Raw genomic sequence first — 26,200 nt, forward strand, 5'->3', positions numbered from 1 at the left:
TACATACCTTAGTAAGAAATGAAAGAGCAATTGTTAAAGGATAAGGGCTTAGTGGTAAGTTTTACATATTGCAAAATGTGAAAGTGACTGATTGAAATGAAAATGTGATGTTAATGCATTTTTCCCCCAGCCCGTGCCCAGATTTTTTGGGAGGGGGGAAGGGTAAATGGAGTGAAGCAAGCTACAGCTATCAGTGCAAAGTCTCTAATTTAAGAATTCAGATGTCTATGAACATGATTCAGGTGTTTGAGACCAAAAGTCATAGGTGATATTACGATCAAAGAGCAGATGAAAGAGGGTAAAGTGCAACAAGACCAGCCAGAACTCAAGGCTTCAGGAGAATGCAGTAGGAAAGGGTTACAAAATGATGTCATTTGTAAGACAGTTTATACGTTACAACAGCAGCAATCAGGTGGCTAGCTTAAAAACTCGACTACAATAAAAGAAAACATTTTGTTTTTCATGCCAGAATGAAGAACAAGCAGATGACTGTGATAGGACATGCAATGCTAGGCTAAAGGATGAAAGGGGCAGAGTATTAGAAATGCAGAATTCCCCCCACTCACTTGTGATATCATAAACAACAACTGCAACAGTGGAGTCACGAATGTAGCTAGGAATCAAGCTCCTGAACCGTTCTTGACCTGCTGTGTCCCATAATTGCAACCGTACCTAACAAAATCAGTCAAACAAGCAAGAAAAATAAGAAAAAGGTCAAACCCAGTGCAATATACCTACTTGTGATATCGTAAACTACTACAGCAGCAGCAGAGTCACGGATGTAACTGGGAATGAGGCTACGGAAACGTTCCTGACCCGCAGTATCCCACAGCTGCAACCTGATCTGTGGGTGGGAGAAAATTAAAAAAGCCAAACTGCCACTAAAAATAAAAGAGTAAATAAATTTTACTTTTTGAAAAAAAAAGCTAAATAAAAATTATAAACTCATGCAGGAGATGACTGGGGACTGGGAGCAGCAGCATACTGTCTCCTTCACAGCAATCTCTCCCAAGCGTTAGTAGTAGCCAAACTGGTAAATGTGCATCTAACTTGGCCTTCTGCTGGTTTGCTTTTTAAAAACTGTTTCCCTTCCAGAAAGGGGGAGATAGAAATACTCAGCTTTCAAATTGAGAGGACCAACAAGAAAACTAAGGCAAACGTTCACCTGCAGTTCTGCCTACACAAGCTTTTCATGCTCTGCTGCTACCCTTCCTCAGGACTCGCACACGTAACCTCCAGCATCCCGGAGGCTGGTTGCTGGTGAACGAATCAGACCACACATCATAATTTTTCAAGGAAGAGCCTTCAGCTCCTGTCAAACCACTGGAAGAGCTACTGATGTGAATTTTTCAAGGAGGATAAAATGCTAGTTATCACTCCGTAGTTAAGCTTTAGCCACACCGAAGTAACATGCACACAGATGAGGCTGAACACCTCTTACCATCAAGGTTCTGAAAGAAAAGGCAAGATATACTAAAAGCAACATGTACAGCAAGGAGCACAAGGGCCAGCTTTGCTATGGAAAGAACATCCCATCATTCAAGCACTTTCAAGGCAATCGCCATTTATCGTGGGTTTATACAATACCATAAGCTTATGCAGCACTGCACAGTTTGCTTCTGCAAATAGCTCAATGGCTGCATTTCTTAATTAAGAATCTGAGCTCATTTTAAACCACAAGGAGATTTAAATCACAAGGAGAAGCGATTGCAGTTCAGGAACTAGAACTGCACCAAGCTAACAAGTATCATTTGTGGATTACTGCTGAAGGCAACCTTCTTTTTAAACAAGTAATATTAAGAATATTGAGCTAGTTATTAACTGGCAGCATTTGGCAATTCATATTTTATCCTTCTGTCTTGTGATGTCAAAAACTGAAGGGGTTAAACATGGTCCCCTTCTTCAAATTCCCATCATTATGCACCCCTCAAGCTATCAGTATCATCTCCATCTCTTTCTTCCAAGAGGATGATGCTATAGCACCTTCTGCTGCTTGTAAAATGGCATTCACGAGCCCTCCACGGATGAACCAAATGGTGATTTCCCTTTCCCCAAACAGAGAAGGGAGCTGCCTCCACAGCACTTGTCAGTCTGGAAGCAGCTGGGAGATGAAGTCTCAGTCTGTACTTCCAAGTGATCTCAGAACTGCGGGCTGCACAATTACAACAGATGCTGATCCTCATTCCTACTGTACGTAGAGAAGTGCAACAAAAATCTTACTCACTGTTCGATCCTCCAAATACATGGTTTTCGATAAGAAGTCAATGCCAATTGTTGCCTGTAAAAAAAAAAAAGGGAAAAAAAAAACAATGCCTCTTAAATAAAACATCAGAACAAGGATAGTGATTTTCAGGGGAGTGAACATTACTGCTCTATGAGAACTCAGCATCTGTAGTACAACTGCAAGGAAAGATGCTGGTTTTCTTCCTTTCAAGATATAGCTCTACTTGTAAGTAAGATTCAATAACCAGTTTCCTTAATATCCATAACTAGAACAGTATCTGAAAGAACAAAAACTGGATAACCTTAACTTCAGTTTATCCATATTGTCAGTTTAATCCATATGAGTATCAGCAAGGATTTTTATGCATATGACCTCAGTTAGTGTCCATGAGCTGAAGGAGGATATCTGGGCACATTGTATTCTTCCTGATCGCCAAATATCTTAATGTATCTTAACTTTCAGCCTTTTTCATTAAAGCTGAGGTGGACATCTTCAAATCTGCTGCAACACAAGAGCGCACAAGCACACACGACGCCTGACGATTACTAAAGCTCAGTTAATACTAAAGCTCACTGCAGCATAACTGCATTCAAGTTTCTAGACACTAGTGGGAGCTTCACATAGAACATACTTCTATGTGTTTAAGAGCAAGAGCAAAGCACTATTCAGCGTTATCAAGAGTTCTTTCTTAAATACATGATCTCCACCCCACTTTTAAAGGCTGCAGCGAGGGTGAATCCAAGCTCTAGGAGTTTGTCGGCAGCAGGGAGATGACTGAGCTGACCTGTTGGGGCTAGAAGGCTGCCCTGGCTTCAACAGAATGCTGGGCATTTCATGTAGCTACACCACTCAGCAACAACAGAGCCTGGAAAATGCTCCGAACAGTTTAATTTGAAAAGAAAAAAGCTCCAACAGGTAAGTCTCTCAGCTAGAGCAAAGAGGCTTGATACAACCTCTTCTCTGCTCTCCCATGCTGAAGCAGGTATTTCTGATGGAGAGGCTGTTTGACCGTATATATGCTCCATACTGTCAGACTGCTATTATGCCCTCACTATATATCCCCATCATTAATTCCTTACATTCTGCCAGATATTTAACATGGTAGAAATAAAGAACAGAGCCAGCCAGCCTGCTTGCGAGCAATACCAAAGAAAAACAGCTGCAAATGAATTAAAAAAGCAGCAGAACTGAACAAACCAAATGGAATTTCCATTTGCAACTAAATATAACACACCAGAATACAAACTTTCCTGGCTGGATCAGGACAGATTTGGAGTACCAGAGATGCAGATGGGAAAAATAAACAGTGGTGGCTTCCAAGATGGCTACGCAGGGCTTTTTCACCCATCATAAAGAATTGTGATGTGACCAGTTCAGAGAGATGATACTGAAGTGGTAAGGTGGATACGAGAAGCTTCAAAATATGCAACAAGGTGCTTCCCTTCTGCAAAAATGCTTCTGTTTTCCCTTGTATTCATTTGACGTCACTTCACAGAACAAAAAATACAACCCCCCTAAGATCTCACACCATATATACACATCAAGGTCCCATTCTGACTGACAAACTGCTGGAAACCCTGATTTTTCCCTGCTCTCAGTGGGAGCTGGAACATCAGCTGCAAAGCCCCAAACCTGCCTCAGCCCGTACTTCATGCCATCCCTCCCACGCAGCTGTGCAGCAGCAAGAGCTCTGAAGCTCACTTGCTGCCCTAAGAAGCCTCTGCACGCCTGGTAGAAATGCAAGAGCCAGCAAGAAACACATCGAGTTGGTGAGATTCCTGCACTTGGATGCTCATGGCACGGGAAATACAACAGAAAGGCCAAGCACAAAGCTTACTGTAGAGCTCAGCTATGAAAATATTTGTGCTAATCACTTTGAGAAGAATGTACGGCAGGTCTGTTACTTTCAAGCTGTGAAATGGCTCTTGACCTAAGCCTCCAGAAGCTTTAAGAATTATATGGAATATAACTTAAGAGACAGCTAAATCTGTCCACCTGGACTGTTCTGACCATATCACAATACAGAGAAGCAGATGTCAAGGAGCAGATTCAAGCACTCTACAGATCTCAGACTTTTACTAAAATAGGTAACCTACAAAGAGGCATTTTATCACAATTCTCACAGAAGGAACAAAAAAGCTTGGGGGATCTTTACAGATTGTTTGTAAAGAAGAGGAAAAGTCTGCTTACTTCTGGGGAAAAATACATGAAACTAAGCTAATCACCGTAATTAAGGTGGAGGCAGATTTAACCCGCTTGTGAAACGCTGTGATTCACATGCAACAAGCCGGAACTAGGATGCTCTGAACATGATGCAAGGTAATGTGAGTCCCAATCGCAAGTTTAAAGAAAACAAACACAACAAAAAAAAGCTTGAAAGGGCAACCCTATGGCTGGGGCCATGCATGAGAAGACTTTTGAATACATTTGTCCTCACAACATGGTCTAATAAAGAACTGTTGTTACCCTATATAAAATAAAGACTATACTTGCTGACAGAACTACCCAAGACTACGCAAGGAAGCCTGAGGCAAAGCAAGAACCTGAATTATCTTTCAAGTCACAGGCTGGCATTTCAACTCAACACTGTCTTCCCTCTCCTTTCCTCCAAGGGGCTGAAGCTAAAGGGAAGCACGGCCTGTAATTCTCCTCTTGCGTAACACACACAGAATCACCATGTTTGCCAACGCTGGTCTTTCATTATACATCACATACAGTGCCACAGAACAAGGAAAATCTTTCCCAGAATGTCCATGAAGAGGAACTCCTGGTAAAATACACACCACCAATGGCACAATTTTCTTTCAGGTGTTTGGGTTTCCTTGGCACAGTACAGCAAGTTCTTGTTTGATTCACAAATGCCACCTTTATGAAAACAGCTTATTGATAAGATACAGAGGCAACAGCTGAACTCCCCTTATCTAGCAGCAAACAAAACTAACGCACAGCACAGATTTTATTAAAGAGCAGCTTTCTATTTTTACCAACTGAACACAAAAAACCTTGTTCAAATGATAGGTTCTGGCAGCTTTCAGAAAAAATGCATTCAAAGTTTATCAGGAATGTCCAGAACGAGCAAATCATCCATCAACTAACCTACAGCTACAGTTAACCACGTACAGGGTTTGATATGATGAGATGCATCCACAGGTCCTGAGGGAAATGGCTGATGGAAATGGCTCAGCCAATATTCATCACATTTGAGAAGTCGTGGCAGTCTGGTGAAGCTTCCACTGACTGGAAAAAAGGGGAAACATAACCCCCATTTTTAAAAAGGGGAAAAAAGGAAGAACCAGAGAACTACAGGCCAGACAGTCTCACCTCTGTGCCTGGCAAGATCCTGGGGTGGATCCTCCTGGATACTGTGCTGCTGCCCATGGAAAATCAGGAGGGGGCTGGTGAGAGCCAACATGGCTTCCCTGAGGGCAAAGCATGCCTGGTGAATTTGGTGGCCTCTACAACGGGGTTACAGCGCTAGATAAGGGAAGAGCCACTGATATCATCTACCTAGACTTGTGCAAAGCATTTGGCACTGTCCTGCATGACATCCTTGTCTCTAAATTGGAGAGACGTGGGTTTGATGGATGGAGCACTCGTGGGTAAGGAATTGGCTGGGGGGTCACACTCAGAGTTGTGGTCAGTGGCTCGATGTCCGAGTGGAGAGCAGTGACGAGGGGTGTCCTCAGGGGTCGGGGTTGGCACCGGCACTGTTGAACATCTTTGTTGGGGACATGGACAGTGGGGCTGAGCCCCCCCTCAGCCCGTTCCCCCCGACCCCGAGCTGTGTGGGGCGGCGACACGCTGGAGGGAAGGGATCCATCCCGAGGGACCTGGGCAGGCTGGAGAGGGGGGACCCTCTGAACCTCAGGGAGGGCAACAAGGCCGAGGGCAAGGTCCTGCCCAGGGGTCGGGGCAATCCCAGGCACAAACCCAGGCTGGGCCAGGAGGGGCTGGAGAGCAGCCCCAAGGAGAAGGACTTGGGGGCTGGGGGTGGAAACTGCCTGTGAGGCAGCCCCGTGCGCTGGCAGCCCAGAAAGGCCCCGTGTGCTGGGCTGCACCCAGAGCAGGGGGGGCACAGGGCCAGGGGGGGGATTCTCCCCTCTGCTCCGCTCTGGGAGACCCCCCTGCAGGGCTGGGTCCAGCTCGGGGGCACCAACAGCAGAAGGACACGGACCTGCTCCAGCGGGGCCAGAGGAGGCCACGGAGATGCTGGGGGGGCTGGAGCCCCCCTGTGAGGACAGGCTGGGAGAGTTGGGGGGTTCAGCTGGAGAAGAGAAGTCTCCGGGGAGACCTTAGAGCGGCCCCCCAGGGCTGAAAGGGGCTGCAGGAACAGGGTGGGGGGGACAAGACAAGGAGGAATGGTTTAAACTGTCAGAGGGGAGATTTAGATGAGATCTGAGGCAGAAATTGTTCCCTGTGAGGGGGGTGAGGCCCTGGCACAGGCTGCCCAGAGAAGCTGTGGCTGCCCCCTCCCTGGAAGGGTTCAAGGCCAGGTTGGACGGGGCTTTGGGCAACCTGAGCTAGTGGAAGGTGGCCCTGCCCGGGGTAGGGGGGTTGGAAATGGATGACTCTTTGAGGTCCCTTCCAACCCAAACCATTCTGTGATACACATTCATTCAATTACTTGGCTTTGAGAGGTCTCTCTGTAATCCTGGGCATTGAAAAATTTATATTCTGGTTTGACACTAACATGTGGTGTAATTTTGGCCAAATTACTGGAGCTTTTATGACTCATTCTTCCAGCTATAACAAAATAGGACATATCACCCTAGGTCAGTGATGACTTCAGTAATATAGAGACCTCTGGATGAAGGATACTACATCAAGTACATTAATACCCAAACTAGGCATGCATCAGTGATAGCTATATTGAAGATATCTTTGTAAGCCCTTAAGATTTCTTATTGTTTTAAGTCCCACTCATTCATTTTGCAATCATTTAGTATATTATGTCAGAGCAGCTTCCCATGGAGACAACTATATTATCATAAAGTACAGAGGGTCAAATCTCTTCAAGAAAGAACTAGGACGCAAGCTCCATAGAGAAAAGAAGCAGACCTGAAAGAAAAATACTGTGGGAAAAAAACAGATTAAATAAAAGAACTGCATTCACATGTCCATGTAATTACAGTGGGTAGAATTTGAAAGGATGTTTGCTCCCTTGGGAGCAATGATGTATACTCTAGGCCTCCTACACCACAGAAGCTTTGCTTCTCCCATAGTTAAGCAAGAACTTACATCTCATTCTACCCAACTTGCCTAGCAGCAGCAATAAGGAATTTCTGAAGAGGCAGGAAGGAAATAATTAAGGGGTAAAGAGATTTAAACAAGATATTTGGATAGACACTAAGTAACAGAAGAGTCACAGCGGTTTTCTTATTTTTTTCCCATTACCTCCTCCTCCCACCCCCCTAAAAAAACCTTCACTTTCATCAGGGAACAGATTTTTCTCAGCTTAGTGTATTCAGAGCGTCACCAACTGTAACCAAGTCATGAAACATGTTCTGCTTGGAGAAGAGACACTTTATGAAACTCAAGTACTTTTATAGCTTGCCAGCTTTTCAAGATCATCCTAAATTCTGGGAGTGGGCCACAATGATCTCTCTCCTCCAATTTAGATAAGTTAGCTTGTGTCAACTTGAACTGACTTGTCACCAAACACAAAGCAGTGAGGGGGGCTGCAGGGCTGATACGAATAGAAGACCACCCCTGCTTCAGCCCCAACCTTGCCAACCCAATCTTGTTTAAATAATAAATAAATATGGATAAATAAGCAGTCACAGGATGAGGACACCCGTAACAGCCAGCTTTGTGGTCTGTGTTCCAGCAGACAGCATAAGTAGTGACATAAAGCACACCCAGCCTTACAATCCACTGCTTTCTGCTCCACAAGTCCTTGTTCATTCCAGGCAGAACCTCTTGCAGCTCAGCTTGCTTCTTTTTTAGAAGAGCCGAGTACTTGTTACATTTTCCCCACAGAGGCATTAAATCTGTGATAGTCTGGTAGCAAATGTGGTGAAAAAAATCCTCGTAGACTTAATTAACAACTGCCTATCCTTTCAAACCACAGCTCATCCTGCTGCAAGTAGGAGATAAGCTACTCGAGCAGAAGCCAACGCTGAAATGCCATTCTGAAATGTTATTGAAATACAAAGCTTAAAGATCTTACAGTTAAGAATTTGGTTGGTGTACCAACTCTTATACACTGCAATCAAATAGATTCTTCCTGCAATGGAAGACACGACAACAGAGGGGACTCACAGAAGACAGTAATATGGATTTATTTACCTGGTAGGTGTTGTCAAAGCTGTCATACATGAACCTGGTGATCAAGGAAGTCTTCCCCACTAAAAAAAAAAAAATAAAAACACAGATTCAAGGAACAATTTCGAGTACAAATTTTAAGCAAGTGAATTTAGGAAGAGTTTTCACTGTTTCAGAAGTTTTACTCTGTGCCCAACAGATCTGTACTGTGCAATTAAACTTCCTACAGGCAGAAGTTCTTTAACTTTACAATTGCAAAGTCACTAGTAGACACATTTTTTTCTGAAAAACGTCAGCTCCTATATCATTCCTGAGCACCAGTTTTATACTTAAACATTCATGATTCGAGAGGAAAATTGAAATAATTTGAGTGTTCCAGTTTCTACCAAGGCATTCAGAAATTTTAGTTGAACTAAAGGAACAAATGTAATAGGTCTGACAACTTCTACAACAAATCATTCTAAACCAGACAAGCTCTTCTCACTCATAAAACAAGGTAGCTATGTTGCTTTCAAACACATCTCGCTGCGCATCTCCTCAATGTCACCCTCTCCATATTTGTCACACAAATGGCAGTCCCTGCTCTAGTATCACAGTAGCATAAGACAAGATTGAAGAGCATCCTTGTCAGGAGGCTTGTTTACCATCTGCCCACAATGCCTGCAGTCCTTATCACTCCATTAACTTCACCCTTCCTTTGACAACATATTCACTATCCATTTTTGTATAAGGAGGTTTACATGCCGTTAAAAATGCCATTACCTACCCCGGCGATGGCTGCAGGTCGTGGAGGGGTACACTGGTTCGGCTTGGCGCCGCGATCAGAAGGTGTCACTGCAGCAGCTGCAGGCACACCTGATCGCCACCGAGACAGAGGCAAAGCCTTTTTCACGCAGCTAGTTGTGATGCTGCAGCTCCTCTGTAACTGCCACTCAGCTTGGCCAGGTTAACTCACAAACTACATTCAACTATGTCAAGACCCTCATCTCATAACCGACAGCTATAAGCTGTGTGTGTTGTTACATGCCAGCCTGCTCTCAGACCACTTTCTAGTCTCATTTTCCTTAAAAGACAAGTAATACAAGGTTCGTTTAAAAAAAAAAAAAAAAATCATTGTCACAACCATTACTTTCTACTCTTCTAAGACCAACAATTGAGCTGAGCCCAGCTTATACTCAGTGAACAACTTCTTCCTACTTCATGCCACCTTCACCTGAAGGGGACAAGCAAGATACACAGGACTAGACCATATCAGCCTGCCTCATTTCAATAGGTTTAAATACTCTTTAGTTGTAGGTGCATTATTTAGGAAACCAAGTTACTCAAGAACACATCACCTCCCATTGTTTTCTTTTAGACTTACTTCCAAAACTCACCATCTCCCACTGGCAGGGGAGAAGAACTGTATGACTTACGTTAGCCACCCAACATTGCAGGCACAGATAAAAGGCAGTTTGAGGTGCACAAGCCAAAGCTTGCGTTCTTCAAAAGCTTTTCAGAAATGTCAGTTCTCTGCAAAAGTGACCATCAAGAGAGCAGTGGAATTTAAGGCAAGATTCTGGGGGTGGGGTGGGTTTCTTAGAGAGTTTCTGGGTTGTTTGGTTTTTCGGGGTTTTGTTTGTTTGGTTTTTTTGTTTGGTTGCTCGCCTTTTTTTAAAAATCTTAGTATAAAACTTTCCACAAAGTCTCCAGTATCATATTTAAGCAGCATTTTAATGCATCTGCAAACTTCAGTTAACTCTGTAACTAACAGCAATCTGATAGACAGCCTCTGAGAAAAAGATTTTCCCAAGTCAAAATTTGAATTCCTGTGTGAAACTTTTACCATATTCTGCTCCACAGGTATAATCAGATTTCCCACAAAGTTAAAAAGTTGCCTTTGCAAAGGTAGAGACAACATTCCCTTTGGTGAGTAGGTTTTTGGAAGCAATATAACTCAGATGGGCAGGATCCCTGAATCCCTTACTCCAATTTGTCTCAGGGTCCCCCAGATGTGTTGAACAGTACAAGCTGGTGCAGGACAGCCACGAGCTGTGAGAGGAAGAAAGTTTCACTCCAGACCCTGCAATGACAACAATCCTCAAAAGGACAGAGCTGAGCAAATCCAGTACCTTCCCACTGCAGTACACACCATAAATCCCAGTAATGGGTTTGCAGCACCACAAACAAGCCGGCGTTTCCTCACGTGGCCACTGATGCGAACAGTCAAATTTAATTCTTTAGAAGTGCAAGGGGATGTAATCAACCCCATGAAATAATTGGCTTTGCTAAGTCACAACCCCTGCAGAGCAGTGATGTCTTCCAGCAAATCATTTCCCTTCCCACTATACACGGAGATGTCTTGGAGGGAGTCTGTCTAGAAACTATGAAATCTGAAAAGATTTTCCATTCCATATTGTTTGAGCTTCCCTACCCTACTTGCAATCATTTCAGAAAAAGAGGGGTAAAATAAGGTGCCGCGTGGCTTGCTTATACTTCAATATCTGCTCCAACCAATGTTTGTATAGTGTGTCTTAACGCACTTCAGTTCCAAGACATTTCTTCTCCAAACAGACCAAGGCTTTCTTTACATAGTATGTCAACAGGCTCCAGATCAAGTTCTTATTAATACCAACTGCTTACAGTTTTAATTCCATCATGACTGCTGAAGCATCACCATTTCTCCTTTAAAAAAAAAAAAATTGCTTTAAAAATCCTGGCAGAAGTGAAACCCACAATTCCCACTGTATCTATAATTAAAAGGAAAAGTCAGTGAATCTTCTCTTCAGAAATTCACAAGTTTAGATTATATAAACAGACACCTTGTCCAGAGGGTTACAGGCTTTAAATATTCCCTCTTTAAAAGAGCCACTCCTAATAGCTAACACCATCTCAGCTCTCCCCAGCCTCCCCACACACACCGCCCTGCCTACCAATGGCAGAAACTATCCCCAGCCCTACAAAAAATAGCCAGATGAATCACCTTAGGATTCATATACCATCTGTTGCACACTAAAGCGATGGGGATGCATATGCTGATTCTCCTGTGGAAGCCGTGCTGCTATAAGCTCTGTTTCAGAAAGCTTGAATAAAGAACAAAAACCCACAGAAATTAATCCATTGGCAGTAAGATTGATCACTTTTCTCCCACATGGAGCACAGGCCCCCAGGCTAGTCAGAGCTTCAAGCAGCATCATGCATGATTTTTTTTGTGAGTACACCAAGTGCTTAAACATGCTAACTGTATGAGGGACCTAAAACAAGTTACAAACTAAATTCCCAGTGAGGATAATCTCTTAGGAAGAGACACCTCATCGTGCAGCTAGCACACCACAGCCTGCAGAAAGAAACAGCTGATCTTTTTCCCCCCTCCCTTGGCAGGGCAACAAGGAAGGGGCCACTGAGCCACAGCTCACCATTTGACTTTGAAGTCAAGACCTTGGGCTTGTGGATGAGTTTTATTTTTACATCCATTTTTACTTGGAATGTCATCACAGAGTGTTAAGTCCCTGTAGGTGACTTAAAAAATAAATTAAAATAACAATAATAAAGGACATTGCCTAAAAAAGAATCAATTTATCAACCAGGGATCTGCAGGAGAGTTTGAATCCCATTCTATTAAACATTTTCACTTGTTTTCCATTCAGTCTTGCTGGCTGTATGTTTATCGAATTCAGAGGGCATTAATTTGGAGATGATTGCAAGCAAGTTAGTGGACAGAATGAGAATTCAAAATAATCTTAAAAAATGCAGAAGTCAGTTCAAGAGGAAAATGAAGCTCAGCAGGGAGAAGTTGCACAAGGTAATAAACACAGACAAGAACTGCTGCCTGCTTAAAATACAGACCACAAACAACTGGGTAAGCAATCTAGGGATTGTAACCAAAGGAAGCAGATAAGACAGTCTTCAGCCTTGTTTCATTAAGCAGTTTTTTTTAAACCTAGTTCATTTAATCTCTTGGAAAAATTTCAACACACAAATATGTCCAGGGCAGCATTAGTCAGCGATGCAAAAGCCTACAATGTCCTTTAGGCCAAAATATTTCTGGTATGCTGCTGGGACAAAAAAAAAAAGTTAACATTATCCTTGGAGGAATAAAGGTGGGGGAGGAAACACTGCAAATGGGGTTTTGGGGTTTTACTGCAGTACACAGCTTTTGCTGGAGCAGTAAGGGTTCTGCTGGACACACGGGCAGCTGTGTTACAGGAAGCGAGGAAAAACTTCAAACAACTCAGGAGTTACTGGAAAATAAAAGGTGGCTTGCAGAGTTTACACAGAAGAACTGAAAAGTGATGGACAGCAAAGTGACTTAGTGATAAGGAAAGGTGGTCTCCAGCCTCTTTTCTTTCTGTAGATCAAGATCTAACAGCTCAAAGGTGAGTCTGAAGTAAGTCCTAAGAAAAGGCATCCAACTTTAAAAGTGAGGGCAATTAAAACTCTGAAATAACCTACTCAGCTGGGCAGTGGATCCTCCTCCCTTCCTTGGGACGCAGAGTTGTCAGATGTCATTCCACTGTAGGAATTTACATGCAAGGCACCTGAGAATTTTTTGAAGCAGAGGGAAGCTAAGAAAATAATTGATGAACTAAAGAAACCATTTGTTCCAACACTGCACCTGAACATCAATTTTTGGAAACTCTTCTGTCACTAAGCAGCTGAACAACAGTAGCAGTGTAGGTTTTTAGATGAGTTTTCTGCTTCTTCAAGCTTTTGATCCAACAAAACCAAAATCCACATTAACCAGCTCCTAATCCACAGCTGTGGCTGAGACATCACCGCTTAAGTGCACAGATAATCAATGTACACTTCTGGATGGGAAGGCAACTGGCTCCAAGAGGAATTGTTAAACTTGTATCTGACTTGCTCAGATTATTTTCTTCAGCTATACCAGCTCTGGAAGAATTTAGACCTAGAGATCACCGGTGGCTCCCATGCTGAACCAGCTGTTCACCCCCCTCTCAAACCTGAAGAGCACACATTAACACACACTGCAGAGCTTGCCTGGTGCTTTTTTCAGGGAGGCTGGGGGAAAAGCAGAGAAAGAAGTGCTTTGCTGTAGAAAGCATTAAGTGGAAGCACTCATCTGCATTAACTCTTGATCATCTGCAATGTTTTAATACATTACGGGACAAGTAGTAGGCTGTTCCGATATATAAAAATAGGAAACTACTAAAAGAAAAGGTTTGATCACTGGTTCAGCACAGAAGACAAGTAGGTGCCCAAATACTAACACCCTCCTAAATCAGCAACTGAATCAGTGGCAGCAAACAGCAAAGTATCCAAGACACATAACTGAGCTAAAAGATGGGAACCTGTGAAGTTCCCATCAGCGAAACTGCCATTAACTATGAGGGCCCAAATTCAAAGCCTTCAACAGCTAATTGAGTCAACCTGATCGATACTCTTTGTCTGGAAGCCTTGAGCCACTGCCTAGCACTTATTTCAGAAGGAGCATTCAATCTGCAAGATAAAATCAATACGCTAATCTCATGGTTCCAGCAACTTTGATCTGACAGCAGCGACTGGAGAGATTTCAAGGTCGTTCATCTGATTCTTTAAGACTGCCTTGTCCCGCTTCTGGGGCCTCGCATGGTAGAGATTTGTATGTCCAACACCAACCACCACTAATGACATTGATTAATGGTGGGTACCAACAACTCCGTGCCAGCCCGTGCAGGATACGTGCTACCGGCTACCACTGGCAGCACCACAAGCCACACTCCACGCCGTGTGCTGTAACGAGTCACTGGGGAGACTCGCACAGGAGCTGGGGATGGAAGAGATCCATTAGATAATACAAATCATCGCTCTGCCAGCACAGGATTAGAAGGTCCTTTGTTGCCAGGCAGAGTCTGCAAAGAGCTCAGGCAACAGTCAAGAGTGACCTACAAAGGTAATTGGGATTGTGCCGCTTCTACTGTATGATGTATGAGGAGCAAGCCTTACATCCCCATTTGGTTTTCTTAGGCATGTGCTTGTCTCTCTTATGCAAGAGATTCACATCTTGTCCAAGGATTCTTCCAGAAGTGTCACACTTGAATCTCCCAAGTTCATACAAGCTGTTGTTTAGCATTTTCAAAGCATCAGCAATTTAAAAAAAAAAAATCTGCAAAGCAAAATAATCTTAAAAATAAACAAGCTATCCAGCCTTTTCATTGTAAACTGGAAAAATTCCACTTGACCTCCCCCAGTTCTCAGAGACAGACTTGGTTAACAGAGATCCAACTTGCTAAAACCATAAATTAAAGAGAGGAAGATGCAGAAAGTCTTCTCGTCATACATACAGATAAACTGCGGTGTAACCACAAAGTTTCGCTTGCCCTTTGCAAGACTCCTTTAAGATCTGGTCAAAGGATGAATCTCAGTGACATCACAATTTTCTTTCACATCTCAAGATCTTGGCCCGAAATATTTCCATTACTATGACACGCCACAGCACAGCTTATCCAGCAATAGCTGAAGTGTTGACAAGGAACAGTATTTCTTGAGAAGTCAAACTCCCTTCTGCCCTCAACTCTCAAAACAATAGCCTGATACCACCTGAGGAGTCCTGTTCAAAGTTACAGCTCTGAGATCTTCTGACTACCAGCCTCACGTCAAGTTTCATGCTCGGATTCGCTGGTACTTCAGATCCCATGCTTAAAAAGAGTTGCTGAAACTCTAAATGCTCAGGATAGAGAACTTGCTAATCCAGATCTGGAAAAAAAGAACCCAAGGCATCAAGAGGAAAAAGCACTGCTAAGACCAATATAATCAATTTTGAATGCCGGAAAACATTTTTTAGATTTTTATTTAAATAGAAGCCCCCAAAGAAAGATGCTCATAGTTGACTTAAAATGATCTCTATGAGCCAGTAATCAAGAAGAATATTTTTAGGTATGTCAGTGTAAGCTCTTTAAAACAGAAATGGTGTATTAAAGCGATTAAAGCAGCTTCTTTTTAAAAAAAGAAAAAAAATCCTCCTCTGCTCTTCACTGTCAAGCTATGGAAATTTCACCCGCTTCCCCCAAAGCAAGAAACAACGCTCATTCATTATCCCAAAGACACTGTCAGAACCAGCAGACTGCATTCATCTAACATTCTCAGTAAGGTTAAGTTTATCCAGACACAGCTGAGGAACTCTGAGGAAAGCATCATGTCTAGTCACAGAGAGCAGAGGTAAAAGGCAGAGTTGATGTGGTCTCACCTCTTTGCGCTAATGAAAATTTTTTACCCCGATTTTTTTTCCCCCCACTGATTCCATTTCTGCCCTATTGTCAAACCTCTTTTATTCTGTCATTCCTTTCCTGATGCAAGACACCAGATGAGATCAGTCCAAAGGACCATGCGAGCCAGTTCCTTGCATCCCTAAATCCCCAGTAAATAAAAAAAAAAACATCCAGGGGAAAGAAAAAAAAAGGCAGAAGAAAGCCTGCAAAGAATAAACCTTCTTGAAATACATCCATAGCCCCACCCTCTGCAAGTAGCTTTGTTTACAGCTAGAATTATGGAGTCTGGTTGAAAGTTAATTTTAATTTTTAGGAGTATGGCTATAATTTTTTTTTTTTTTTTTTTTTGAGCAAAGGGCAATATTAAATGCACATTTTCAAAGCGTGTTTTGGCTACACAGGATAAAGCTGGCTGCAGGATGCCCTCCCAGCCTGGTTGCTGAAATGGAACGGCTGCCCCCATTGATTCCAGAAAATAAAAACATTTTGTATTGTTAACACTACACCACTACTTCAGTGGTTCCTGCATTATACCAAAGCAGCAATGGCTTCTTTATGTACAAACAAAATGGTTCAAATAGCCTCTTTTAAGATAATTTATTCCTAGCCTAGTCAAAGATCTAGGTTATAAATCATATTCTTGTCTTTTTAAACAGATTTGTTTAAGAAAGAATTTAAGATTCTGTTTAGGAAGTTAATTTAGAATATCCGAAGAATTATAGGGAAACAAAATCCAGAAAAACAAGGCATAGTTTTGTTTTCTTTTAAATAATTTTACTAAAGAGGTGTTACATCATTTTCTACTTCAAATATTTTAGTTCATTCATCCCAGAGAACGATTATATTTTTCATATTCATTTGAAATAAAGCAAACAATGGACTGAAGCTTGCAGCCTAGATCAAACACACAAAGATCAGGCAAAGGAAATTAAAGTACCTACAGTGAATCTATCAACTTCAGACTGAGTGAAGCACAGGGAGCCCTGAGCAAGGAGCATACTCTGAACAGAAAGATTTAAACACACTTTATTTAAACACACTTCCAGCAGGTTTGCAACTTCTATTTTAGTTTCAACTTCTTTGACAAAGGAAATTCGCAGCTACATTGCTCTACACAGCAACTATGGGCCTGTGAAGATCTGCAGATAACTGACTGATGTAAAACACCAAGATTTATATATTTCTGTGGCAGTTCAGTAGACATTTGGGTCCATCTTAAGGATGCTTTTAAAGTAAAAAAAAAAAGTCAAAATTCTTCAAGAACTTAAAAGTAGGTTCTACAGGCTGCAGATGACTAAACTCCACGAACCTCCACACTCAGAGTCCTCCGTGCACAGCAAATGGTCAGCAGCAGCACAGGAAACCCAACAGCTCATCACACGGTGAAAAACAGCAGCAAAGATGCTGCTGGCAGTGGCCCGCAGATCATACACGATTGTAGGGGGGGGGAGGAGAAAAAAAAAAAAAAAAAGGGACAGGCAACAGAGCACCTAAACCAGAAAGGGTTTTTTTGGCAGTTTGTGTAGGTTATATGGCATCCTACTTCAAAAAGTAATTCTAGAAAGGCAGACACAATCAATAACAATGTCAAACAACCGTAGCTGACCTTTTTAGGACAATGAATCCCTGCCAATCCTTAATTTCTTTTCAGGTCATCACCCTCAATAAAGCTTTTATTTTTTCTTTCTTTAATTAAAAGCACTATTGAAAACTGTTTGATACAATCCTGGATCAATTACTCCAGCCTCAGGGGTTGGCCGTAGTCTCTAGCTCTCAATTTGAGAATCACTGGCTTGTACCCACAAAGCAGAGTAGGTAAGTCAACTCACCACTCCTGGGGCACACATCGTACACCTCGCACAGCTCTATCAGTCCACTCACTTGTAAAATACACTGTGGTGTTTGGATCGTGCTATTCAATAATTCCATGGACATGCACTACATTTCTCAAAATCAGCAGTTAAAGGTCTGCAAAAGGCATGAAACCAGCACCATAACGTCCTCAAGGTAGCAGGTATACGGCGATGGGTGCCTTTTGATTCAAATTTCAAGGAAGCTGAAGCCTAAGGGAGGAGCTGTCCCCTTAGTGTTATTTCATACAAGATAGTATCTCCATTCAGTAGCCTCTTACAACTGGAGGTGAGGAAAGGAGAAAGCTCAAGATGCCATCAACAACACCCTGCTCTGACACCTCCTCTCTTCCTTTTCCTCCCCAAATTAAAACAGAGCAACTGATCCAGACAGTAAAACACAAGCAAACACATGCTAAAAATCATTAGCATAAGGTCAGTCAAGGTCTTCTCTAACTCCACCACCTCTTCCTTCCTCATTTTTGAAAAGCTGCATCACCCCTCCCAGCTGAACGTCTCACCCTTACACATGTCTCACATCTGCCTCTGTGGGCTCCAGTGCTGGCAGAGACGTTTCACATCGTACTCGGATGTGACAGCTTGGACTGACCAAGCGTTATCTCTTATCAGAAGTTTTAACACAGATGAATCCCCAGGAACTGGCAAGCAGAGGATTCCCACATTCCAATTTCATTCCTGTAGCAGCACGTCCAGCCTTACTGACCCACAGGGAAAGGTGTGCTTTGCATTTTCATATTTTCTGTTTACATTTGTTAACCACCAGTTGACAAAGCAGTAAGAAATAACTAATCACAGCCATCACCACAGCTGTTCAAAGACTATTTATATTAGAAGCAATCAAAATTAATAACTCTACAAAAATTAATTTACTGGAAAATATGAAAGACTTTTGGAAGCCTGAGGTAATCTTCAAGTGTATCAACTATTATTTTTTTATCATCTCAGGCCATAGTAATGGACATTATATACAATCTTAATATCTCTACAAACTGTGAAGTGCCAAATTCAGTGTGAATTAGTATCAGTGCCCAATCCTCTGGCTCAGGTTAACATGTGCTGCTCATCACCTAGCTCAGGTAAGGTGCTGGGGGGTGGGATGTGTTTGATACTCTTAAAAATTAGCCTTTTTTTTTAATAAAATACACATTTTAACACCTTCCCAGATGAACAGTAATAGCATTGCCCCAGTTAAACTGAGAGCAAGGGCTCTACACAAAACGGTGATGAATTTAATGAGATAGAGCATCTGACCAAGGAACCAGTGAAATGACTGAGATGGTAACTGGCCTCAGAAACACCCCCTCTCCCCTCCCCTCTGTACAGAGCCCTGAGTATTTTTAAGTACTGAAGGATACTGAACAAAAGTTACTTAATGTCTCATTGGAAATTTGATTCCCTTAGTCCTTGCACAGATTCTATCCAAGCTAGACTTTTCAGGACAAGCCGAGACAGTTTTGGTACAGCTGAGCACCTGCTTAATGTGCAAAGACAAGTTTATTCATTATTACAATTAAGTAAGAAACAGCACGGTCAGAATTCTGCCGCTGAGGAAATTTCTGTTTTTGTTTTACCATGTAACAATCAAGTGCCTTGAACTTCGGTCAACTCCTTCCGACGGAAGAATTTCCGAGCAAAATATTTTAAAGCCTCGATATCTCAGCAGTTCCCAGCAACTTCAGAAACCAGAAACTGTGACATCAGCCTTTTAGCTCACTAGACAGCCTTCAGCACTCTGCTGTTAAAAAAAGCCTGCATTTAACAAACTAGAACAGACCATAAGCTAGGTATACAAGCCTAAATGGATGGTAGGAAGTGTGCATGAATATTTATGACTGTCTGGTGCAGAACAGCAGGAAGGGAAGCAACAGAGTCGAGTGAACTAGCATGATATAACAAGGAATGACACCTACCTAGCAGATGAGCACACATAAAGCTATTATGTGAATGGCTGATAGCATCTGCAGCTTATTCTCACATGCTACAGTAACAGGGACACAAAGAAAGGAAGCAAGTCCATTTTCACAGCAGCACCATTTTAAACACTAAGTATATGAAAAAAAAAAATCCAACGATCCTGCGTTTCACACGCAATGCTGTTCACACGATCGATGCTTTTCCCTTCGGAGACAGAGGGCATAACATCATTTTCCTAAAGGATTCTGAAGAGTCACAACAAAAACATCTACTATATGGGGGTTTTTTTGTTGCAGCCCCAGGAAATCAGTGCAAATCGCAGCTCCTTGAGCCTCGTAAAACATCTTCAAATAGTAGATCCCACGAAGGCAGTTTGTCACTCAGGAGGCAAGGATTCAACTCTTCTCCCCAGCCATAGCCAAATGTTATTTTTTTAACGGCTTCTAACAGAAATCGATGAATACGCATTTCAAGCGACGCCCAAAATTATGCAAGTTTCAAAGCATCTGAGACACTGCTGGAAGGCTGTCCTTACTACTAAGAAACAAGTAGGAAATAGAATTCTGTCACAACCCAGATGTCAGAGCAAAGGGGTTGTAGTTCCAGTCAATCTGCCAGGCAATAACCCACACAAACAAGAGTTTTCATGCCTGCTGCCTGGCCAACTCTCTTTTCTGTCAAGCACTTCCACAATTTACAAAAAGGGACCAATTAATCCCTTATCAACAACAACCAGTAATCAAATGATTAACACTTCAGTAACTGCCTTATACAAAAAGATTACTATGAAAATACATGTTAGACAAGCTCATTAATGTTCATTTTAATTCAGTCTTTTCTTTGAGTACCTCAGAAGAGGATGTACACACAGTGCTGTTTTCCTAACAGAAGCAATGAGTCCCTGCTTGTGCCACAATACTCCACCCAAGACAGAAGGAAACTGAGGTTGATGCACTTCTGTGACCTAGAAAGTATTTTTTTTTCCCAGGATCTTGCTAACAGCCATGCCCAGCAAGGCCTGTAACATTTGAACACTGGTGTTACACAAAAGCAGAAGCTTAAGTAACATCAATTCTTCCAACCTGGCTTCTTATATTCCTGCTAAGGAAACCACCAGCTCTGGTTCAGCAAGCTCAGACTTCAACTGGAAACAATCCTGTCTCAACAGTAAAACATGACCTTTGATAGCCAGGTTGTCCCTGACAATATATATTTAATATCTGGCCCACTGCATAGGACCAAGATTCTTATTCACTAGCTAAACCCCTGCAGATAACAGATTGTGTTGACACACGGCCGCTTGCTTTAGGTCCTTCATTCAGAGGGATTAGGACTGAAGTAAAGACTGGCAGAACCAAGGGCTTGAAAAGCTGCCCTGGCTATAGCGACTGTCCACCAGAAGGAATTTGCAATAGATTTTGGCATAAGTATTAAATTTGCAGGAGTACCATGTTCCATGAGTAAACTGTCCTTCCAGTTCAATCTGCCACAGGAGTGTGAATATATTCAAGGCAATTTGAGAGGATGTGCATCTATATTAATTGATTTGTTTGGGTCAAGTTTCCGCTCCAGATTTTTTTTTTACTCTCTAATATTACTACAAAAGATACACAGGAAACTTTCAGCTCTGTGAAACTACGTTCCTGATCTTGGTTTTTTAAGTAAATATAATACAATGCAGAGAAGCTCTGCAGAACTTGAGGATTTTTTCTCTCTCTCCAAAAAAGCAAGGAGAAGGTTTCTAAAACCTAGCAGGTCAAGGTTAGTTCATATGTTAAATCTGAAGTTCCCAGCCTTACTTTAGATTAGCTGAACATCTGGATATAGACACACACTTGGGAATTAAACCCAGTTGAACCTAGTTGAATATCTTAGTCTCTGTACCAGGGAATGCATAGCTAGTTAGTGAAAGCTATTAAAAAACTGCCCTTTTTTTCCTTAATCGAGAATGTTTTCATTTTATTCCTAATCTGGCACTATACATTTTCCCAGTCTAACTCACGCTATACACTTTTTCAGTTTTCTGCACATATTTGGCAAAAGATTTATCACAGAATGGTTTGGGTTGGAAGGGACCCATAAATATCATCTTGTCCAACTTTCCTGCCATAGGCCAGGGCATCCTGCATTAGATGTTGGTTAGTACCAATTTTGTTGGTTTTCATTCTAAAAAAATCTCAGGTTAGACTTCCCATCTTCAAGGGAACCTGCTCTAAACGCTGAGGGAAAAAAAGCTTACACGGGAACTATGAACGGTATCGTTTCTGCCACTGAAAAAAGATGCAAGCAGAGATAGCGACGAGTGGAAAAGCCCCTTGTTCCTTTGGGAGAGGTCTTATGGTCACATCTTGCTAGAAGATTCCTCCTTCCACTGACAGCTGAGCTGGCTCACTCATATTTTAACAGTTTACCATCTCCAGGTTGCTCAAACTTTCACACCACCCTCTTAAAGAAGTATATGTTGCAAGTATTTGGTGTCCTCAACTAGGCTCTGCTCATCAAGATCAATTATTAATACTTCTGGAAGATTTTTGGGGAAGTGTGGGCCAGGAAAGGTGTGGAAAAATACTGTTCATGCAACTGGCTGTTGAGCCTCTCTCTCTTGACTTCAGGCTGCAGTGGTGGGATGAAGACCCCAGGAAACACTTGTTCACAGACTGTCTCTGCTACAGGGAAGGGACAATTCTCAGCCAACAGGAAACCCTCGAGAGAACATCCTCAGTGTCACAAGGCAACACCTAAAATATTAAAAGCACAATTATACTGTATAAGAAGTTAACAGCCTCCCTATCCAGGTCAGAGAACCACCTGCTTAGCCATCCTGAACGCGAAACGCCGGTCCTTCTGGCACCAGCATCCTTCTGCACAACACCTGCCAGAACATCCTCGTTATGCTCTGCACTAATTGCTTTCAAGCAAGACACCCCAAATCCTGTTTCAGCTAGCCTCAGGACCCCTGACGCCGCAGCTCCTGAAAAACTGCCTGTGCTACCCAATCCAATCCCGTGATGCGCTCTGAAGCAACCTTAAGCCTATGTTAACATTCACATACGTGTTCCCAAGGGACAGAAAATGGACAAGAAATTGCCTCTAAAAGCAGAGTAACCATTTTCCCAGAGGATCCTCCCTTTTGTGCAACCACTCCAAGATCCAAATGCTACGCTATGAAAATAAAAAAGGCTTTTATAGCTGACAGCTAGATATTGAAGAACGACTGGATAAAAGCATGCTGTGCCACTGATCTAAGTATTCAGCGCCATATTTTATGTTGTCTTTAGGCATTTTAAGACAAGCAAGAGAAAGAATTGTCATCTGTATTTAAAATTTGGCAGTAGTTAAACAGAAAAAGCAGCAAAAGGTATTTTCTAATATAAATATTTTTTAAAAAAATCAACATTAGCCTGTTTGCTTTTTTTTTAGACATAGTAGAATCCTGTTTTATTTAGTTCTACACATTTTTTCTCAAGGGAGATGCAAGTTAGTTTTACCTGGAGTTTGGTATCTATTTATCAGTAATAAACTAAGCCACATATCAAGACTGATCATTAACAGCCTGCAGCAGGCCAGAGAGGAAGGCACAGCTGAGACACGTAGAGCTGGACAAGGCTCCCCTCTGTGTTTCAGTACACAAAACGCTCACGCAAATAAATAAAAATTTGTGAAGACTAATCACAACTTTAATGACTTAAACTCAGTACTCTTTTCCACCAAGTAAATCCTAATAAGCACTAGCACAGTTGATACAAGTCGAACAATATGACTGATTATTAATGCACAGGCAAGATTTCCTTTGGGATACACACCAAGCCTTGTGACAGTGACAAAAATACACAATGATAAATAACTTCATTAACTCTTGTGGGTTTTGATAGTAATTAGCTTTCCTTTTCCTCCTAAAATGGGAAATAAATGCAAGACCACAATACAAAAAAAAATCTTGTTCTATTTGCTCAGTCACGGCCATGAAGAAATGAAACACCGAACAGAGGTGAATCTTGTAGTTCCATCTCATAAACACTCAGTTTACAGACTTTGCAGCTGTAATTGCTTTTAAACAAGTTGCACACTGCAAATTTTTACATATAAAATCTGCTTTTTTCACCACATTCACTAACCTGTAGAAAAGAATCAAAAAGAATCAGCCCCTTGCTACTGAACAGGAGGAGCGAGTCTTAAAATTACAGAAAGCAAAATACGATCATTTGATTACTCTGTCAAGATAGTAAAATTTTAAAAGTATGGAAATGTTACCTCTAAGTATAGCTATAAAAATTCATTTTAAAATACAGGCCTGTGTTCTGAAGATGAAGCTACTTGTCTGGTCTGCTGCAGAGGAATCCTAAATCAATCACATAACATAACCAGTGCTATTTTCACAGTTTAGAAGATTTCTAAAAACAACACAGAGCCAAAGTTAGTGTCACAAGAGGAGGACCTTCAGGCAATTTCAGTTTTCCTCATCTGGTGTAACACCAAGCATCTGGGAAGTTACACAATGCCACTTTGAGAAGTACTTCCAGGTTTTTTTGTTAGCAAAAACATCTGTCATCTTTCACATTCAGAGCTTTGAATCTTCCATTGTTTCGTACAGAAGGGCCAAATACTCTGCTTAAATATGGCTCAGAGCAATTGAGTTTTCAAGAAGCAGAATCCTTTCCATTTCTGAATGACAGACAACCTTTTCGATGGTTTGGAAGCCAGAAACTGTCCTCTACTGCCTACAGCAGACCAAGTTCAGAGCTTTTCCTTGGGGGAGGAGACTCCTATCATCTTGTACAGACCTGCAGCAAAGAAGCTAAGAAGGTATGAATAAAGTATGAATGTAAACACGTGCAACAAGCAACAGCAGAAGGAGGATTAACGGAATTGCACATGTTAATTGCTACATAGTGTGGTAAATGTGGTTTTATTCAAATGATCAGATAGCAAGGAGAGGAAGAATAAACCTAAGATAAAGTAACAAGAAGATCAAGAACTGGAGTCATAAGTCCCCAGATAAGGAAAACAAAAGAATAAGACGACTCAGTGATTTTGCCCAAGCCATAAGAGGGATGAGTCAAAATACCTAAAGGTCTCAAACAGTTTCAGCTCCTAAGTGGTACACAATTACAGTCCACAAGTATTAGTTCAGTGTCAAAAAAATCAAGAAGAATCCAAGAGACACCATGAGGACTCAACAGTGTCCTGTATTGTGTCACAAGAAGCAACTCTAGGCACAGACCTTTATACTTTTGAGGACACGGATGATAGCACATACAAGTAAAATTCACACTAGAGTGACCATGAGTGAAATCTGTTCAACTGGAAACAAACAACTTACTTCACTTCCATAAGTGCCTGCACTGCGTTTTGTTACACTGGTTTCTTCACACTATGACTCTCAAGAACAGGTTCTGGAAGCTGGTTTCTATTCCTGACTTTAAGCTCTGATTCACTAGAAGCAGCAGTAAGCTACAGGGCTGCCTTTCATATATATAAAAACCACTTTTTTAAAAAAAAAAAAGCTCTCATATTTCAAGACCATGTGCAGGAGTCCAAAGTATAAGCATATTCATCCGCTACCTGTTTCTAAAAGAAAGATCTTCACCTTTTGACAACACTCGTTTAAAGTATTTTGAAAAAATAGCCCAGAGTAACTATTTTTGCCCACGGAAGAAAGGAGGGGCAGTTATCATGCAGCTGAGTTTAAAACCAACCAGAGACCAGGAAGGATGAATGATATGCTCATGTTTGCTATGTGAGATATCCACAAAAACAGGGGAAAAGGTATTAAGCTGAGTTAATTAACTAAAGGTTCTCACAGGTCACCTTTACACTTCAAAGACTGCTGCACAGTCTTCTCTCATTATTTGCCAGGAATGAAAAAAAAAACCCAAAACATTTGCAGTGTCATAAGGATATTTTTCACCACAGACTGAAGATTTAGCTTTCCTTCTTATTGGTACATAGATAAAGCTTTTTAAAACAAGTTTCCACTTAAGACTTAAAATATTCTCCAAAGGACTTGATTATTTTAACTGCTCACGAAACGCCTCACAAGTAAGGGCTCTTTGAGTCTCAGCATAAATATTGATAACACAAAGCAGCACCTCTACAAAACAATATTTCCAAGTATTCTTACAGTAAGACATGTCCCAAGAATCTTCTGATGAAGTCTGGATGACCATGAAGCTAAGGCAGAAGAAAGATTCAGTAGTACGGAAGTCCACGTGATCACAGTCTCTATTCAAAACTTCTTAGCAGCAAAGCACAGCGAGTGGAGGAAGGAGCTTTCAGTGGCAGGTCAACATGAGGTAGAGAATTTTGGGTGGACCTAATGAGTAACTCAGCTGGCAAGAAGGTAAGCACAGATGGGAAAGCAGACGCCATCCCAGGCAGGGGATGTTATTGGGAAGCTCCTCCTACATCTAGAAGTGATTTTTCTAAAAAGGTGATGAACAGCAGCTGTAGTTCTTGCAAAGTCATGTCTTCCAGACTCTTCACTCTTCTTTTAAATGCTGGATTCTACCCAACACATGAAGTATTCCACTACCAGACTGTACAACAATATCTCCAATATTAAGGTAAGTTATATTTCTAAGTTCACTTTTGTGGAAAAAAAAAAAAACAACACTGAAGAGCAGATTTGGGAGGCAGGGCAGTTGGAGGATGCCAGGAGAAGGGAAGGAGGAGGAACAGTACTAGATCTTGGATACTAAAGTCCTCTTCATTCCAGTTGCAATTTATTTGGGAATGGCTGC

The 26,200-nt window shown here is 41.8% G+C and overlaps 1 protein-coding gene across 4 annotated transcripts in view; it reads right to left on the bottom strand.

Moving 5' to 3' along the window:
* Positions 1-26,200, bottom strand: part of RAB6A (RAB6A, member RAS oncogene family) — a 66,122-nt gene that overhangs the window by 18,726 nt on the left and 21,196 nt on the right. Inside the window, exons 3-6 of one of the 4 annotated variants that reach the window (XM_074919268.1) lie at positions 13,503-13,515; positions 8,513-8,571; positions 2,225-2,278; positions 739-844 (exon numbers count right to left, since the gene is read on the bottom strand). In XM_074919268.1, the coding sequence (XP_074775369.1) occupies positions 739-844; positions 2,225-2,278; positions 8,513-8,571; positions 13,503-13,515 (232 nt within the window). Of the gene's footprint in view, positions 1-566; positions 673-738; positions 845-2,224; positions 2,279-8,512; positions 8,572-13,502; positions 13,516-26,200 lie in introns of all 4 variants that reach the window. The other 3 variants (XM_074919259.1, XM_074919248.1, XM_074919278.1) reach the window with 3 other exon arrangements.

This window comes from Athene noctua, chromosome 1 (assembly GCF_965140245.1).
Source record: "Athene noctua chromosome 1, bAthNoc1.hap1.1, whole genome shotgun sequence".
NCBI lineage: Eukaryota > Metazoa > Chordata > Aves > Strigiformes > Strigidae > Athene > Athene noctua.